This window comes from Camelina sativa, chromosome 7 (genome assembly GCF_030686135.1).
Source record: "Camelina sativa cultivar CO46 ecotype springtype chromosome 7, ASM3068613v1".
NCBI lineage: Eukaryota > Viridiplantae > Streptophyta > Magnoliopsida > Brassicales > Brassicaceae > Camelina > Camelina sativa.
In genome coordinates, this window is record NC_141886.1 from 3,640,659 (window position 1) to 3,659,946 (window position 19,288).

General features: G+C 35.0%; 2 protein-coding genes across 4 annotated transcripts; both read right to left on the reverse strand.

Moving 5' to 3' along the window:
* Positions 1-177: 177 nt before the first annotated feature.
* Positions 178-5,689, reverse strand: LOC104700205 (cellulose synthase-like protein B3). 2 transcript variants are annotated; one of them, XM_087456598.1, is made up of 9 exons: positions 5,198-5,689; positions 4,711-5,029; positions 3,427-3,552; positions 3,160-3,282; positions 2,576-2,779; positions 2,310-2,445; positions 1,611-1,795; positions 1,171-1,521; positions 178-857 (listed from the first exon to the last, which is right to left on the reverse strand). In XM_087456598.1, exons 1-9 carry the CDS (start codon positions 5,458-5,460, stop codon positions 264-266), a joined length of 2,301 nt encoding a protein of 766 aa, XP_087312724.1. In that variant the 5' UTR covers positions 5,461-5,689; the 3' UTR covers positions 178-263. The 2 variants fall into 2 exon arrangements, with proteins under 2 accessions (XP_087312724.1, XP_087312725.1); XM_087456599.1 differs by having other exon boundaries at positions 4,711-5,045; positions 5,198-5,309.
* Positions 5,690-12,597: 6,908 nt separating this feature from the next.
* LOC104700204 (cellulose synthase-like protein B3) lies at positions 12,598-17,732 on the reverse strand. Of its 2 annotated transcripts, none has more exons than XM_010415683.3 (9): positions 17,222-17,732; positions 16,730-17,048; positions 16,246-16,371; positions 15,656-15,778; positions 15,070-15,273; positions 14,799-14,934; positions 13,959-14,125; positions 13,493-13,843; positions 12,598-13,273 (listed from the first exon to the last, which is right to left on the reverse strand). In XM_010415683.3, exons 1-9 carry the CDS (start codon positions 17,488-17,490, stop codon positions 12,689-12,691), a joined length of 2,280 nt encoding a protein of 759 aa, XP_010413985.2. In that variant the 5' UTR covers positions 17,491-17,732; the 3' UTR covers positions 12,598-12,688. The 2 variants fall into 2 exon arrangements, with proteins under 2 accessions (XP_010413985.2, XP_010413984.2); XM_010415682.3 differs by having other exon boundaries at positions 13,959-14,143.
* Between the last annotated feature and the right edge of the window lie 1,556 nt (positions 17,733-19,288).

Consider the following 19,288-nt stretch of genomic DNA (forward strand, 5'->3'; position numbering starts at 1 on the left):
AGACATATAAAAATGATGTACGTATGACTTATAGTCTCCTCCTTTTCCTCAGATTTTGCAACCCCATATGTTTAAAATTTCAGAAAGTGATTGCCATTTCGACAATGATATTTGTCAGAGTAACTTTTTTTTTTCTTGTAATTCAACGTTAGTTTGGGGGACGTTATATATATATAATTAAGAAGAAAACTAATTGCATAAATAACATATCAATTGAGACAATGTCATGATAAACTTAACGTTGTGTGCATAACAAACCCATATCAGTATACTAGTTTTCCCACAGAGAAAACAACAAACAAAACTGCTAAAAAGGCAGCTTTAGAAAGAGTAGACGAAGGGATACCATATTTTCCCTTCTCAAACATGCCCTTTAAAAAAGGAAGGAACAAAATTACTACCAAAACACATCCACAAATTTCTGCCAAACCGGAACTACCTCCTCTGTGGCTACGACTCAATGGTTGTAGGAGACCCACCGAACAACCGACTAGAGCAGTTAGATTCACTAACACAATAAATGTGCCCGGTAGAAAATAGAGCGAACCATCAAATTCAAATTTACCCGAATCTTGGTTTGGATAATCATCTTTTTGTTGAGAATTTCCGGACACAGATTCTGATGGCCTTGACTTGGGCATAGTCTTTGTAGTGACAACGAAGACGGTTTTCGAAATTCCAAGAAACTTGAGTATGATATCAGGGATGCTAAATAACCAACTACAAGTGGTTTTTATCCTCCCACACGATTGGGAGACAAACCACGATTGTACGGAAAACCCAAGGCTCATAAATTCCCATAGAGTGTAAAGGCAATGTATCCCCACAAGCATGAAGATTATACCTAAATAAACTCCCTAGAGCCGCAAACAACAGGCAACAAAAAAAAAAAAAAAAAAACAGTGCATTTGTCAATAAAGAAGCTATTATATATATGATATGAGTATAAATATAAGAATAAAGAAATTTTTACTCAGAAACAAACGAAAACCCTAGAAAACGAGAACTTGATTAGTTATATGATATGAGTATAAATATACCAATAAAGAAGCTATTATTTAAATTATGAGATAGATCGAGTCAAATGATCTAATGGTGTATGCTAGTTTTGTTATCCCCTTTTTCATTACCCAAATTTAAGTTTTGCTAATGAGAGAGAAAGAGAGTCACCTTGGGAAATAAGGCAGAGTTGTGGAGTAGACAATAGGAAGGCAATAGACAATAGAAGAGCTCAGGGATTGACCTTAGACCCCAAGTGAAAGCGTAAAGATAAGCCAAGCTTTGTCGGAATCTTAGTTTTCCAAAAAACACTCCGATCAATGGACTCCGTTTGCTGAAAAGGATTTCGAGCATTCCTGCCGCCCATCGCCGCTGCTGGAGCATTGCCTCTGGTCCTCCCGATGGCATAGCCCCAAGAAAAGCAGGTGGATTCGGAGAAATAAATGAGCTAGTCCACCCTCTCGAATGGATTCCTAAACTTGTATGCACATCTTCCGTTGTTGAACCGTATAACCAACCGATCTGCACAATCCATATAGAGCAAACGTATTACTTTATTAATGGGTTGGAGTGAAATACTATATAGTGTTTAAAAAGAGCTAAGAATTTACGGTTTTGCCCCAGCTGGTTTGGTTCTCGTAGTGACAATGCCCAACTTCTTGAGCCGCTTCAAGAGAGTCGGTAAGGGATGAGTGTTGGGGATTTGGTTTTCTTTGTAATGCATTGACCACCGATGTCACCATCTCTTTAGAATTCCCAAATTCTCTCGCTAAATTTTTTTCAGCCAAATAGTTCCCTTAATAAAATAACGACACAACACATTATTGGTTAAACAACTTCATGTGTAGAGTAGAACGATGGAATGGTAAAAATATTATATTGTTCAAACATTACAATTTTTCACGCTAAGAGATTGGTTATAATTTTGTACTATTAAATAATGTTCTGAAGGATTATATGAAAACGTGATATGCAAACAAATTCTTAGAACATCATATCATTTATTTATATGGATGTCTTAAATATATATTAATATTAAATTTAAATACACTTTTATTTTTAGAGATCTAAAGTGTCTCTGTAGACACAAATCTCTATGGGTAGACATAAATCCATACAGATTTTATTTTATTTTATTTTATTATATTTAAAGACATCCCTAGTGGATGAGGATGATTTTATGATTTTGCACGGTACTACTTTTTATTTATTTATGAAATATAATTATCATTAATCAAAACGAAAAGTTTAGGTTATACAATCTAGCATAGTCTAGACCATATATTGTAACATTGCCCGGTAGTACTTACTTGTAGCAACCGAAGAAAGACTTCCATCATCTTCTAAATCGTCTAGAGATATGCCGTACATAACTCTTCTAGTAAGGAAGCATCCTGAGCCAGCACATAATGATCCTTGGATTCCGGCAATTCCTCTTCCCAAATACTAATTAAATTTCAACAAATAAAAAAAACAAAGATGATTAATTAACTATGGATTGATGTAATAACGAAAGAAATCTGAGCTAAGAGAAATTTTTGTATATCAACAAAATGAATAGTAAGAGAACTCTTACTGATTGTAAGACGGCGAGTTCGTCAGCATTAGAATCATAGAAATCTTGAGGGTATTGAACAAAAGCACAATTGTTTGAATTCGATATCGAATTTTGTAGAAATATACACATTGCTTGTCGCACCACATCTGCTTCGTTCACATACATGTCGCAGTCTACGTTCAACATGTATGGTGCATTTGTCATCAACCCTGACACTCGTACCTGTTCAAATATTCATCTTACGCTCCATCATCACATCATTTACAGCTATACATAAAGCATAGTTAAGCCCGATATCGCTAGCTAATGCGAAGATGACTAAGCCAATGCGAATGCGAAGATGACTTTGCATGCTCTACTCCCCTATACTAAAAAAGATTATAGACCTATAAGCTCATAACTTTTTGGTTGCCTTTTCATTTCAAAAAATTATGTGGATTGTCAGTTTGTCACATGTAAGTATGCAACAAAATGTAAAGAGTGATTGCACCCATATATCACATGGAACATATAGTACATATTGTACTATCATATGGTTGGGTCCGGGAAATATATGTCACTTTCTCATATAAGAGAGAGAGATGTTGAAAATATTCACTAACCAGAAAGTTCATGGCTCCAGCTTTGTAATTATGAAGGTAATTTGGTCTTTTCTCTCTTGAAATATAAACAAAATGAGGCACCTCTTCCTCGTCTCCCACACCTGCCTTGTTCTCCCATACCACCTTCACATAAAAACATAAAACAAGATTATATGTAATAGTTAAAATTAACCTTTTTTGTTATGCAAATGGCTGAAATTAAAGTTAACCATTATTTGCTATAGTTAGAGACGTCATCTTAACTTTGATAAATTGTAGAAATAATACCTTAACTATAGTTGAATGATTATTTCGTTTTGTGTTTGAGAAAGCTTCAAAGTCATCATCTGCATCCAACCAATGAGAATCTCCGGTGGCATCTTCCACTTTCCGGCATAACTTCTCGTATTCCCTCTTTATATTATTACAATAACACATTTTCAAGAAAGTCCCCATATAATACGAAATAAATTTGCGCTTACAACTTCATGCATAAAGATTTTTTGAGGAATTTGTAAACGCAAATTCGTGACATCTACGTTTTTCTATAGTTTATCTCATTTACAATTGCAAATAATGAATACTATAGCATGTTTAGTGGAAATCTTTCATCGAGTCTATCCGAGAACCCGATGAGAAACTTTGAAATCCTTTAAAAACCACTTATATGAAAGACACATGCATCTTGAGAAATGGTTCAGATTTTATTATGATAAATCAAATCCATATTAGTTTAAAAGTTTCAACTTAATTGAATAGTTTTATATGTAATTAATTTTTTAATCTTTTTATAATTCATAAAATAAAATAAACAAATTTCATTATGCATGAGTTTAAAATATATATTAATATTATTTTGATTAATATTAGTTATAATTACAATTATACTATATTCATGTTACTTTAGTTTAAACAATTTCCGAGATTTGAAAATTTTACATATAAATTTTGATGTTAGTAAAATCATATATTATAATAATTTCATTTCCTATATTTTTTTTCTTCCTTTTTTATTATCTAAGTATGATTTTATGTTATGTAATTGAATGCTTAATTTTAAGAAAATATAACGTATCAATAGTAGTAACTTCTATTATAGATTATACCATTTACCAAACGATTTATAGATTATTAAAAAATGTAACTAGTTAATGTAAGTAAATATATTTTAAATATAATTTGATATGATTTAAAAGATATTATTTGAGTTAAATTACATTACAAATAGTAAATTACATTAAAAAAAATATTAGGCTAATGAGAGACTTAGGTGGGGTCTCTAGGTGGGTCTCTCACCAATGAAAGTAAAAAAAATTATTAAAAAGTTTAGAACTAAAGTGAACAGAAAATAATATTATTATATTTGTGACAGACTAAATGAGTGAAAGATCTTTTTTAGTGTTCAATCACTCATATATGATTATGTGCACTGGTAAATTATTGTTTTAAAATTCAATAATTTATATTTTGATAAAAAAAAAATAATGTGAAGTAAATGCAATAATTCAATTTGTAAACACAGATGCCAAATCAAACTAATTAATATGCGTTGTATGACAAACCCTTTTTTACCTTCATCATTTCCCAGTGTTTACTGAATTCGGAACTTTCTGTTGCGGCCGGATGGTTCAAGAAATATCTAAAAGGAGCTCTAACTCTAACATTGTATTTCTTGCAGAACGGAACCCAAATCTTGGCGAACTTTGAAGCTTCCTTGAGAGAGAAGTATGTGAGAGGTGAGCATCCATCGTCCGAAACATAGCACGCTAGTTTGTTTGCCGGATAGTCCACGGCTAACAGCGAAAGAACCGTGTTCACAACGAGAATCGGCGGCTCCCTTACCGGATCCGCCGTGGTCAAGAACATATCTACGGATGGTAGGTCTTGAACCCTGAAATGAATAATTGCTAGGCCAGTTAAAAAAAAGAAAATGTTATTTGCTGTTTACTACTCAACTAAGAGTAGAAAGATATATGTAATGAATTATACAATGAATACAAAATTAATAAGAATATTGGTTTAGTGTATACAATCGTGAGTAAAATATATGAAATGGTACCTTTCATCAAGTCTATCAGGATACGGTTTATATTCAGCAGGACTCCATTTTATGCAGGTAATAAGCAGCCATACGAAAGTGAAAAAAGATTCACAGAGGAAAGCCACAACCCATACGTTGTCGCTTTGTTTCATAAGTAAGACTCGATGCAAGAGAAGAGAAAAGAGAAAGCCTAGAATCGTGAGATCTACAGCTCTTAGAAAATAGTTTTTGTATGAGATCTTCTCGCAAAGAGGAGGGAGGGAAGAACTTGACTCCGCCATTGGTGGGGAGATCTCTTGTGGTCTTTCTTGCAGGGTTTTTGATATGTTTTTTTTTTTTTTTTTTTTTGCTAAGTAGGTAAATATGAAATATCATTAGCAGAAATGAAAGTTTAGGTGTTATAACGAAGAAGACCTATAATATGATCCTTGCCAAAAAAAAGATACGTTTCTATTGGGTTAAGATAAAATAATCGTCACGTGTATGAGTTCTTGTTTCTTTCGGTTCCCCCAGAAGATTAGTCAGATGAGATAAAATTGTATAGATCTCAAGATTTTGTTTTGCTAAAACTAGTATTATCTAGAAAACGGAGAAAGATAAATTCGTCATAGCCAAATTAATGAGATCTACATGAATTTAAAAAGCAAAAGATATATTATTATACTTTATAAAATTAATATGTATAGATTGTAAAATATATGCATGGTAAATATATATAGAATTATTTATGACGGAAGCAGATCTGGCTAATATAGTAGTGGTTTTTTATAACATCAATAATTTGGATAATGTTTTCTAACAGCAGAAGTAATGGTAATCTCGTTATAATCTTCATGTATAAAAAATTATATTAAAATATAAAATATTAATATTTAATTAGGAAAGTCTCTTAAATAAGTTGTGAAAGTCTTTCATAATCTTTCACTTGAAATTCTCTTTACTTTTTTACTCACATCACTACAATGTTCAAAGAGCATTTCCATCGGTCATTTCAATAGGATGTTTTTTATTTTTTAATAATTAAATAAATGAAAAATAACGTTTTAATCGGAAATTTTGAGAGACATGTGTCTCTGCACAGAGTGTTTTAGATACCCACAAACACGTAACGTGTTACGTATCTAGTAGTTACAGTTTATTTTGTTTTATTTATGGTTTTTTAATTTAGTTCTCTTTTATTCAGTTGCTTCTCTCTCTCTCTTTCGATACCACCAAAACGAAGAAACATGAATCGATTCAACGAAAACAAAACAATCGATTTTCTGATCGGTTCCAGATAAAATAGAATTTGAAACATCCAATTTCAAATTACAGACCCTAGGCTACGCTCTTCCCCCAAATCTCCATTGCTTTGGAAGAAGAATCACAAAATAGATCTAGTGATCGTTGGTCTTCACGCTCTTTTTTTCTACGACGATTCGATGGCAACGTTTGTCAACTCACCGACGGCGCTTGTTGACTGGAACAGCCTCTTTATTGACTGCTACGATGTTCGTCACCTCCTCTCTTCTCTTCCTCCTCCACGTATCAAGCGCCGTCATCCGATTTCAGATGATCCTGACTTGGAATTGGAGCTTGATCATGAGCGTTAAACCTTGATTTACCGGCGGAATCTCCATCTCCGTCGGATGATGAAAAAGGTAAGGATAAGGAAATTAGTAGATATCTGGATTTATCTTTAGTTATTGAGTTGGCTGGGGAACTCGAACTAGCTATGTTCTAGAGAATGATAACGAAAATTTAAAGGTCGAATCTAGAATTGTTTATTCGAGATTTGTAATAGATAGCATGTACATGTGTGTGGGTACATAAGCTAAATTGAAGGATGGCTCTATCTAGTTTTACAGTGAGGTCCATATTTTTTGTGCGAGTTGGATTATATCTAGTATTTCTGAAGCTGATTGAAACTTGTGCATCATGTTTAGAGAGGTATTTGGAAACCATTTTGTATGTTTATATTTTGATGTCTCTCTTTAAAGATGACATGAAAATTTAATTCTCTCAATCTGTTTTGTTTTATTGCTTCTTCAACCGTAAAGTATAATTTTTTTGAGTTTGTATTTCAGTCTTGAAAAGCTTCAGTCTCGCTGTCAAAGATACTGCTCGTATCAATGTGGTGTATCCTACCGTTGACATGATTTTTGTGCTTCTTTTGGCAGATATTTTCTTGCATCTGAACACGAGAAGCTGTGTGCAACAAAAATATTTAGACCTTGCCCATCACTCAAATAAAAAGGTGTGTTTTTTATTCAGTTGTAGATATGATTTATTTTGTTTGCTAGAATAAAAAGGTCTTGATTCACCTAGGGTTATGGTTATGTTTTAAGTCTTGTTTGAAATCTTGCTTTGTTGTTGACATTGATAGTTTGATTTGTGACACTTATTGTCAATGATTGGTAGTTAAACACAAATTGTTTGGTAGTTGTAATAGTTAGACACCTATTGTCAATGCTTACTCAATGCTTGGTAGTTAAGCACTTACTCAAGTTTTGGTAGTTGTCATTGATTGCTTGAACTTAAACACAAAACTTAAACATAGGTTATGTTTACTTGTATTGTGTGGCTCTTGTTTTTGAGTACTCTCTTTTTATCCTTCACAGGTAGCCCGAGATAAATGGTTCTGTTCTTATAACTACATCTAAGTGGTTCTGCTCTTGTTTTGTTTTTCTTAAGTTTTGTTTGTTCTGCTCTTGTTTTGTTTTTATTAAAACACATTTTTAATAAAAATTATATAAGACACCCATATTTAGGGATGACTAATGGGAGGATAAAAAATAAAAAGAAGGGGGTGAAAATCTAAATTTAGATTAGTATTATTTTTAATATTATTAAAAGTTAGAGACATTGATTTGAGGATGACTAATGGGCATGCTCTAAAGATCTTGTCACTACAAAATATGTTGCGAGAGAAAGATTTCTAGAATGGATGGTGTTAGTGTAAAATATCTCACATCGGAAAGATGTGAAAGGATTTAAGTAATATATAAAGGGTTAGGGCATTTCCACTCATTGTCCATTGGTTTTGAGTTGGAAGCCCATAGTAAAGCCCGAAATTAATATGGTATCAGAGCGGTTGATTGTTGGGCCACCCCGTAGATATTGTTCCCACATATGTCTATGCTTCAGATGGTCATGCCTGAGCGTGAGGAGGGGTGTTAGTGTAAAATATCCCACATCGGAAAGATGTGAAAGGATTTAAGTAATATATAAAGGGTTAGGGCCTCTCCACTCATTGCCAATTGGTTTTGAGTTGGAAGCCCATAGTAAAGCCCAAATTTAATAAATATATTATGTAAAGGGTTGTGTTAAGAAAGAGGATATTTTCTATATCGTAGAGAGTATATATTATGTAAATATTCTATACTTGTGCATCAAGTCTTGTGTCAACTATATATATTCTTGATTCATGAATAATAAACACAACATTTTTGTCCAAGATTTACATGGTATCAGAGCCAGTAAACAAAACCCTAAATTTTTAATTATCTTAGCCGTTTTTTTGTGTTTCTTCTATCCTAAGAGCACACGTTTTTTTTACCTTTTTTTTCCTACAGATCTTCTACTACCTAAACTATGAGTAATATGTCATCTGTTATTTCTACTACTCTTACTACTACTAAGGACTCCATCACGTCCTCTCCTTACTACCTCTCCTCTAACGATCAACCACACCATGTTCTTACTCTTTTTTTTTTACCGAGCTAATAATGCTCAAGCTGTTCCTGAAGCTGAGTTTCCTAATCTGCCTGGAGTCACAAAGGAAACGTGGTCCGCAATTGTGAGCCTGTTGAAATCTGATCAATCAACTAGCCATGATAAACTATCTGGTAAGAGTTCTTGCTTTGAGTTTTTATTTGATTTCGGTGCATCACATCATATGACCGGACCCGATGATCTTCTTGTGGATGTCCATGACATTCCTCATAGTATTATTGTTCTTCCCAATGGGAAACACACATTTGCCACAAAAGAAGGAACGATGATCCTTGGTGATCATGTTCGCCTCTATCGTGTTCTTTATGTTCCCGATCTCTCTTGCACCCTTATCTCGGTAGCACGTCCTTTACGCGTGATGTCGTGTTTTGCTTTGTTCACTGATATGGTTTGTGTTCTATAGGACCGCACTTCAAAGATGCTGATTGGCGCATGTGAAGAGATAGATGGGGTTTATCATTTTCGAGGTGCAGTTTTAGCAAAGGTTCCCAATGTCAAGAAATCTACCAAGACTCTTTGGCATGAGCGTTTGGGGAATCCATCTACGAAAATTCTATCAAGTTTTTAATCTACTTTACAAGATTTTGAACATAATACTAGTGATAGCAATGATTTTTGCGAAGTTTGTATTCAAGCTAAACAAACAAGATTGGCTTTTCCCGAAAGTACTAATAAATCAGAGGCAACTTCCTCTTTGATACATTGTGATGTCTAGGGACCATACAAACTTGCTTCTACTTGTGGAGCACACTATTTTCTTACCATTGTGGATGATTATTCTAGGGCTGTGTGGACTTATCTACTTCTCACCAAAAGTGAAGTTGCTTCTCATCTCAAACAGTTTGTGGCCATGGCTCTTCAACAGTTTGGTAAAAAGATCAGAGTTGTTCGCAGTGATAATGGGAGTGAGTTTCTTGCTCTCCGTACTTTCTTGAAAGATCATGGCATTCTACATCAAATCTCCTGTGTTTATACTCCGCAACAAAATGGAAGAGTTGAGCGTAAACATCGACATATTCTCAACATGGCCCGTTGTTTACTCTTCCAAGCTAATTTACCACTTCAGTTTTGGGGATAAAGTGTCCTCACCACTGCATATTTAATAAACCGTACGCCTACTCCTCTCCTTCACAGCACAACTCAATATGAGGTTCTTCATTCTACATCACCGCATTTTGATCATCTACGGGTTTTTGGTTGTTTATGCTTTGCCAAACAACACTCGGCTCATCATGATAAATTTTAAGAGCGAGGACGAAAATGCATTTTCCTCGGTTATCCTCACACTCAAAAAGGTTGGCGTGTTTACGACTTGGAGAGCCATGATCTCTTTGTCTCTCGTGATGTCATTTTCATGAAGTCGTGTTTCCATATTCTCCAGCTGTCGCTTCCTTTACCTCGCACGATGTTTCTCCGATCATGCCGACTGCTCTTGTTTCTGATGATGAATTTGTTGATGAGACTTCACCTCCATCTCTCGAAACCAGGAGGAATTCAACATCTGATTCCTTTGTGGTGATTTCCCCTGTTTCGTGTCCTACCACTGACTCCGTTGCTACTACTACTGATTCAGCTACTGCTGTCGACTCTGCTTCGACTGAGACTGATGGTAACTTCAATCTTGGTACTGAACCACTTGGTAGAGGTTGTCGCAAGAAAACAAAGTTTACTCGCTTAGAACCTTATGTAACGTATTATGCACGTAATGATGAAACTCTCATCTCTCTCAAGCCTACGACCTCTTCATCATCTTCTGGTACGTGTTTCTATCTTCTCACACATTATGTATCGTCTAACAAGTTTAGTTCTGCCAATCAGAAGTTTCTTACAGCTGTGATTATGGTCGATGAACTTGTTACTTATAAGCAAGCCGTTCAAATTCTTGAATGGTGTGATGCGATGCGAAAAGAGATTGATGCTTTAGAACTAAACGAAACCTTGACTCTTGAACATCTTCCGTCGGGTGTCAAAGCTCTTGGTTCTAAATGGGTTTATCGTCTTAAGTTTAATGCGGATGGTACGCTTGAACGGTTTAAGGCATGTTTGGTTGCACTTGGTAATCATACTCTGCTTTGTGTGGCTGCCATTAAGAATTGGGAACTTCGTCAAATGGATGTTCACAATGCCTTTTTACATGGTGATCTTGATGTAGATATCTACATGAAACCACCTCCGGGATTTCTTCCTGCAGACCCGAAACTTGTTTGCAAGCTCAAGAAATCTATCTATGGTCTTCGTCATGCCCCGCATTGCTGGTTTTCCAAGTTATCTACAGCTTTACTTGAATACGGGTTTATCCGATCTCACAAAGACAACTCTCTCTTTACATATTGGCGAGGCAAGGTCTTTCTCCATGTTCTCGTCTATGTTGACAACTTAATCATCTGTGGTGATGACTCGGTGGTTCTTGAATCTTTTAAATCCTCTTTGAGTCGTTGTTTCAATATGAAAGATCTTGGTATGTTGAAGTATTTTCTCAGCATTGAAGTGGCTCACGGACCTGATGGCATATTTTTTTCTCAACGGAAGTATTGTCTTGACATTATTGATGAATGTGGTCTTTCTGGTTCATGTTCAGTTGAGTCTCCTTTAGAATAGAACCATAAATTGTTGTCCTCTAAGAGTGCTCTGTATTCTGCTCCGGACCAGTACCGTCGTTTAATGTGGCGACTTGTCTATCTTACGCACACTCGGCCTGAGCTGAGTTATGATGTTAACACACTTGCTCAGTTTATGCAGACACCGCTTGTGAATCATTGGGAGGCGGCTCAACGTGTGGTGCGTTACTTAAAGTCTTCTCCCGGACAAGGCATTGTTCTATCTTCCATTGCCTCTCTTCAAGTTTATGCCTACTGTGATTCTGATTACAATACATTGTCCTGCTTCTCGGCGATCCTTGACTGGTTATATGGTTATGCTTGGCAATTCACCTCTTACTTGGAAGACAAAGAAGCATAAGCGTGGGTCTTTCTTCCGTTGAATCCTAATATCGAGCCATGGTTATGACTTGTACGGAACTTCTATGGCTTAAGGAGATTTTACAGTTTCTTGGCGTCGAGCACAATCATCCTATGCGTTTGTTTTGTGACAATGAGGCCGCTCTTCATATCGCCGTCAATTCGTTTTTCCATGAATGCACGAAGTATATAGAGAGTGATTGTCACTTCATTCGTGATGAAATTACTTTTGGTACTATTGCCACTGCTTATATTAACATTCACGAACAACCTGCTGACATTTTCACTAAAGCTTTGGGACGTGATCAATTTCAGTATTTATAGTCCAAACTGGGCGTTCTCAACTTACACGCTCCATCTTGAGAGAAAATATTAGGAAAAAAGATATATATTTTCTATATTTTATAAATATTTTATACTTGTGCATCAAGTCTTTGCTAAACTATATATATTCTTGGTTCATGAATAATAAACAAAACACTTTTCTCCCAGATTTACAGATGGAATGGCTAAAGTGCCTAGCACTGGAATTGCTGTCGGGCACATAAGATCATAAGAAGGGACGTATGACTTACCGACTCCTCGTTTTCCACGCATTTTGCAACCCCATATGGGTTTAAACTTTTAGAAAATGGCCATTGATCGATAATTGATATTTGTCAGAATAACTTTTTTTTTTTGTAACTCAACGTTAGTTTGGGGACGTTATATATATCGATAATTGATATTTGTCAGAATAATATATAATGAAGAAGAAAACTAATTGAATAAATAGCATTATCAATTGAGACACTGTCATGCTAAAACTTAACGTTGTGTGCATAACAAACCCATATCACTATACCAGTTTTCCAAAAGAGAAAACAACAAATAAAACTGCTAAAAAGGCAGCTTTAGAAAGAGTAGACAATGGGATACCATATTTTCCCTTCTCAAACATGCCCTTTAGAAATGGAAGGAACAACACTACCACCAAAACACATCCACAAGCCTCTGCCATACCTGAACTATTTCCTCTGTGACTATGACTCAATCTTTGAGGACCCACTGAACAACCGACTAGAGCGGCCAGGGTCACTAACACGATAAATGTGCCGGGGAGAAAATACAGCGAGCCATCAAATTCAAATTTACCACAATCTTGGTTTGGAAAATCACCTTCTTGTTGAGATTTTCTGGATCCAGATTCTGACCTTGTCTCAGGCATAGTCTTTTTAGTGACAATGAAGACGTTTTCCGAAATTCCAAGAAACTGAAGTATGATATCAAGGATGCTAAACAGCCAACTACACGTGCTTTTTATTCTCCAAAATGATTGGGAGATAAACCACGATTGCACGGAGAAACCAAGGCTCATAAATTCCCATAGAGTGTAAAGGCAATGTATCCCCACAAGCGTGACGATTATACCTAAATAAACTCCCTAGAGCCACAAACAACAGCAAAAAAATTTAAAAATAAATAAACAGTTAACTCCCTAGATTAGTACGTTATATGGTATGAGTATAAATAAAACCAATGAAGAAGCTATTATTTAATTATGAGATAGATGGGGTCAAATGATCTAATGGTTTATGCTAGTGTCATCCCCTTTGTCATTACCCAAATTTAAGTTTTGCTAATGAGAGAGGAAGAGAGTCACCTTGGGAAATAAGGCAGTGTTGTGGAGTAGACAATAAGCAGGCAATAGACAATAGAACAGCTCGGGGATTGACCTTAGACCCCAAGTCAGAATGTAAAGATAAGCCAAGCTTTGTCGGAATCTTAGTTTCCGGAAAAACGTTCCGATCAATGGACTCCGTTTGTTGAAAAGTATTTCGAGCATTCCTGCCGCCCATCGCCGCTGCTGGACCATGGCCTCTGGTCCTCCCGGTGGCATAGCCCCAAGAAAAGCAGGTGGATCCGGAGAAATATATGAGCTAGTCCACCCTCTCGAGTGGATTCCTAAACCTGTGTGCACATCTTCCGTCGTTGAACCGTATAACCAACCGATCTGCACATGGCGTTGAAAAGAAAATTAGCCGTGAATCTTGAGGGTAATGCATTATTACGGCTAATTTTCTTTCAACATGGCGTTATTATAGTGATTAAAACGAGCAGAGAATTACGGTTTTTCCCCAGCTAGTTTGGTTCTCGTAGTGACAATGCCCAACTTCTTGAGCCGCTTCAAGAGAGTCGGTAAGGGATGAGTGTTGGGGATTTGGTTTTCTTTGTAATGCATTGACCACCGATGTCACCATCTCTTTAGAATTCCCAAATTCTCTCGCTAAATTTCCTTCAGCCAAGTAGTTTCCTTAATGTGTATTAGTATGATAAAAAAATTAAAAATATATATATTATAATGTTAGTTGAATTGAAACATTACAATTTTTCATCCTAAAATATTGGTTATAATATATAATTAAAATAAGATCTGTGCTAGAGCACGGGTTGATGTTCGTATTATATTTTTTAAAATTTAAATAAATATAACATATATTGTTATAAGTTTTATATTGTTATTTTTAAAATATATTTATGTATGTCGATTTGGTATAAATGTTTATTACTTTGTTAATTCGCTAGATATATCTAGATTTTTTTTTTTATTCTGTATATTCTTTACCTTGTGAAATTTGTGTGAAAAGCATAAGAAATTTGTTCAAATGATTAGCGATACGGAAATGATTTGTTTATAGTTTTGTTAAAATCTTCACCTGTTTAAAAGGAAATGATGTATATATATATTTATAATATTACAAATAAGAACATTAAATTATGATATTTATTTAAACGCTAGGAGTTTATTATGTAAATCTTACAAATAGAATGTTATACTAGTAAATGTACTTCTGAAAGAGATTTATTTATATATTTATCATTTATCAAAACGAAAATTTTATGTTATACAACCTGCACAGCAAAAAAAAAAACTAGCTAGCATAGCCTAGACCATATATGGTACTTACTTGTAGCAACTGAAGAAAGGCTTCCATCATCTCCTAAATCGTCTAGAGAAATACCGTACATAACTCTTCTAGTGTGGAAGCATCCTGAACCGGCATATGTTGGTCCTTGGATTCCCGCAATTCCTCGTCCCACATACTAATTAAATTTCAACAAATAAAAAAAAAAACAAATATTACGTACAGCAAAAGAAATATATGAGTTAAACGAAATTTTTATACATCAACATTAGAAATAAAAAAATTAATATACAGTAAGGAAAAGAACTCTTACTGATTGTAAGACGGTGAGTTCATCAGCGTTAGAATCATAGAAATCTTGAGGGAATTGAACAAAGGCACAACTTTTTGAATTCAATATCGAATTTTGCAGAAATATACACATTGCTTGTCGCACCACATCTGCTTCATTGACATACATGTCGCAGTCTACGTTCAACATGTATGGTGCATTTGTCATCAACCCTGACACGCGTACCTGCTCAAATTCATCTTACGCTCAATCACCACATCAAAGATAGCTATGCATACTGCATGGTTACACCCGATATCACTAGGCCGACTATCCAAAAGGGGAGAGTTCGACTAAGCAAATGTGAAGAGGATTTAGCATGCTCTACGGCCTCTACTCACCCATACTCAGAAAGATTATAGACCTAAGTTCAGAACTATTGGCTACCCTTTCATTTTAAAAATTAATGTGGATTGTCACATGCAAGTATGCAACTAAATGTAAAGACGGATTGCACGCATATATCACATGGAACATATGGTACATATTATACTATCATATGGTTGGGTCCGGGAAGTATATGTCACTTTCTCATATAAGAGAGAGATGTTTGAAAGTATTCACTAACCAGAAAATTCATGGCTCCAGCTTTGTAATGATGAAGGTAATTTGGTCTTTTCTCTCTTGAAATGTATACAAAATGAGGGACCTCTTCCTTGTCTCCCACACCTGCCTTGTTCTCCCATACCACCTTCACATAAGAACATAAAACAAGATTATGGTCTTGAATGTTTACTGGTTTTTAGGTAGTTTTTGGATTTAACTTCTTTGAAAATCTAATTTTTTGCCATTCAAGATTTTCAAAAAATAGATTCTCTTAAATTTAGGGAAACTAGTTTTTGAGTGGTTTCTTCCAATTTCAAAGAGAAACTAAAAACCATAATTTGTGCTTTTTGTAAAAAAAAAATATAGCATATTTTATTTTTGAGTTTTTGATTTTTTAATTATTAACTTTAAATTCAATAACAAAAACTAAAAACCAAGAAATCAGAAACCAAAATTCAAAATCTAAAATCTTAAAACTATTGACCATTCATGGCCTATATGTAATGTTAAAATTAACCTTTTTTGTTATGCAAATGGCTGAAATTAAAGTTAACCATTATTTGCTATAGTTAGAGACGTCATTTTAAGTTTGATAAATTGTAGAAATAATACCTTAACTATAGTTGAATGATCATTTCGTTTTGCGTTTGAGAAAGCTTTAAAGTCATCATCTGCATCCAACAAATGGGAATCTCCGGTGACATCTTCCACTTTACGGCATAACTTCTCGTACTCCCACTTTATATAATCACGAATAAAAAAACACATTTTCAAGAAAGTCGTCCCACCAGTATAATACGAAAAGCTATGAAATAAATTTGCGCTAACAACTTCATAAACATTTGTTAAGGAAGTTGTAAAAGCAAATTTTAAACATCAACGCCTCAACGGTTTATTTTTAATAGTTTATCTCCTTTATAAATTTACAATTACAAATAAATTATGAATACTAATTAATTAACTAAGTTCGAGTTCTCTTTATTTTTATTTTTTTCCGATAAAAAGTTAGTGTTCTTTATACGCAATAACTCAATTTGTAAAGTCAGATTCAAAATCAAACTAATCAATATGCGTCGCATGACAAACCCTTTTTTACCTTCACCATATCCCAGTCTTTACTGAATTCGGAACTTTCTGTTGCGGCCGGATGGTTCAAGAAATATCTAAAAGGAGCTCTTACTCTAACATTGTTTTTCTTGCAGAACGGAACCCAAATCTTGGCGAACTTTGAAGCTTCCTTGAGAGAGAAGTAAGTGAGAGGTGAGCATCCATCGTCCGAAACATAACAAGCTAGTTTGTTTGCCGGATAGTTCACGGCTAACATCGAAAGCACCGTGTTCACAACGAGAATAGGCGGCTCTCTTACCGGATCCGCCGTGGTCAAGAACATATCTACGGATGGTAGGTCATGAACCCTGAAATTCAAAATTGCTAGGCCAGTTATAATAATAAAAAAAATCATGGTTAACTTTAATTTATGAATGATACAATTAATGTAATGAATGATACAATTAATACAAATAGGAATATTGGTTTAGTGTATATAATAAACTTGTGTAAAATACTAAAATATATAAATTGAACGCACCTTTCATCAAGTCTATCAGGATACGATTTATATTCAGCAGGACTCCATTTTATGCAGGTAATAAGCAGCCATACGAAAGTGAAAAAAGATTCACAGAGGAAAGCCACAACCCATACGTTGTCGCTTTGTTTCACAAGTAAGATTCGATATCGATGCAAGAGAAGAGAAAAGAGAAGGCCTAGAATCGTGAGATCTACAGCTCTAAGAAAATAGTTTTTGTATGAGATCTTTTCGCAAAGAGGAGGGAGGGAAGAACTTGACTCTACCATTGGTGGAAATCTCGTGTGGCCTTTCTTGCGGGGTTTTTTTTTATATGTTTCTAATGGGTTATATTAAATAAGGCCTCACGGCAATGAGTGCTTGTGTGTATATATAATGCATACGTATGTATTCATATCTATACTAATAATAAAAGTAGTGGTGAGAACTGAGAATAGAAAAAAATTGAGTAGATAAATATCTAGATTTTGTTTTGGTAGAACTAGCTAGCTTTTTTAATTTTTTTTTGGTTAACTCTGAGTAAATCTTCAGGTTTATGGAGGGCCCAAAACTAATTTCTGGGGGAGGTGCAGCCCACGGATAGACCCTCTTTCTGGATATTCAAATGGGTCGTTAGATAGACTCATATCCGTGTAAAGGTGTCCAAGAAAATATGACTTAATTTCGCGCAGCAGAGGAATCGAACCTGAAACGTTGTAGCGTCCTAGTTCCGCTCCCTACCACTCAACCATAAGCTCCCGAATAGAACTAGCTAGCTAACTATTAGCTAGTATGTCATTTAGATAAATGAATTTAAAAGTAAAAAAAAAAATACTATTATAAAACATATATATGTATAGATTGTAAAATATATTATATATATATATATATTTATTACGGAAGCCAGAATATAGACATTGACACATTTGGAAAAAATGAATTTCACGTAAATTGGAATTTGACTTCTAGAAATTACGACTAGACTGAACGTATGGTCATACATTCCAAACTTGCAAAAAAAGTTATCAACGAATCAATTATTCATATTGACATTATTAATGTAACAACCCATATTCACCAAGAACACGTTCTAACTTACTTACACATATATAAATGTGCATATATATATATAATATATCTCTGTCTATTTGTGATGGGGCTTTTTTCCTGTGGTCTGATTCAAATTAGGATAACGATAAAGTTTTGTTTTTCTTACACCCGTTTGCTCTTGTGGTGAATGACGAATAATCATTTCTCGTCACACACAAAATGAAGTCACGTTATGCTTCTTTATAATTGTTATACAACAAAAAAAAATGGAAATGAGAAAAATGAAAATCAATAAATTGCAACGATTTCTTTGCATCGCCTTTTCGGGAATGGAAAAGATACGTAATGAACTTCTCATTTGTCCCCGATTAGGTTGTGGCTATGCGTTACGTGCACTATTCACCCGGAACGAGAATTAATTATATGAGATTGGGTTGGTACCATATGTTTCCTTTGCTTTTAAATCCAAAATTCCATATAAGAATATATAGCACGTAAGATGTTGGTGTTAAATTTGGGTTTTATTGTGGGCTTCCAACTTAAAACCAATTGGCAATAAGTAGAGAGGTCATAACTATTTATATATTACTCAAGTCCATTTTCATCTACCAGATGTGGAGTCTTTTCTCCACACGCCCCTTCGAGATGATGACTCTTCTAGCCATTAATCTCGACAGAATCCATCACGCCTCCTCGAGATAATGCTCTCTTTTTTTAGCCATCTCGATGGAATTGGGCCTTCCTTTGGGCCATCAATTAATGGGGTGATCGGGCCTCTATCCGGACCGGACTAATTAACGGGCCAGCGTGTGTAGGCTCTGATACCATGTTAGATTTGGGCTTTATTGTGGGCTTCCAACTCAAAACCAATTGGCAATGAGTGGAGAGGTCCTAACCCTTTATATATTACTCAAGTCCCTTCTCATCTACCAGATGTGGGATCTTTTCTCCACAGTTGGCCTTGCTTTCGGCCACTTTTGAGCCGGAAGATGTTGCCATCATTCTGTCATTCCTTTAGGTATTCTGCATTCTTCGGAC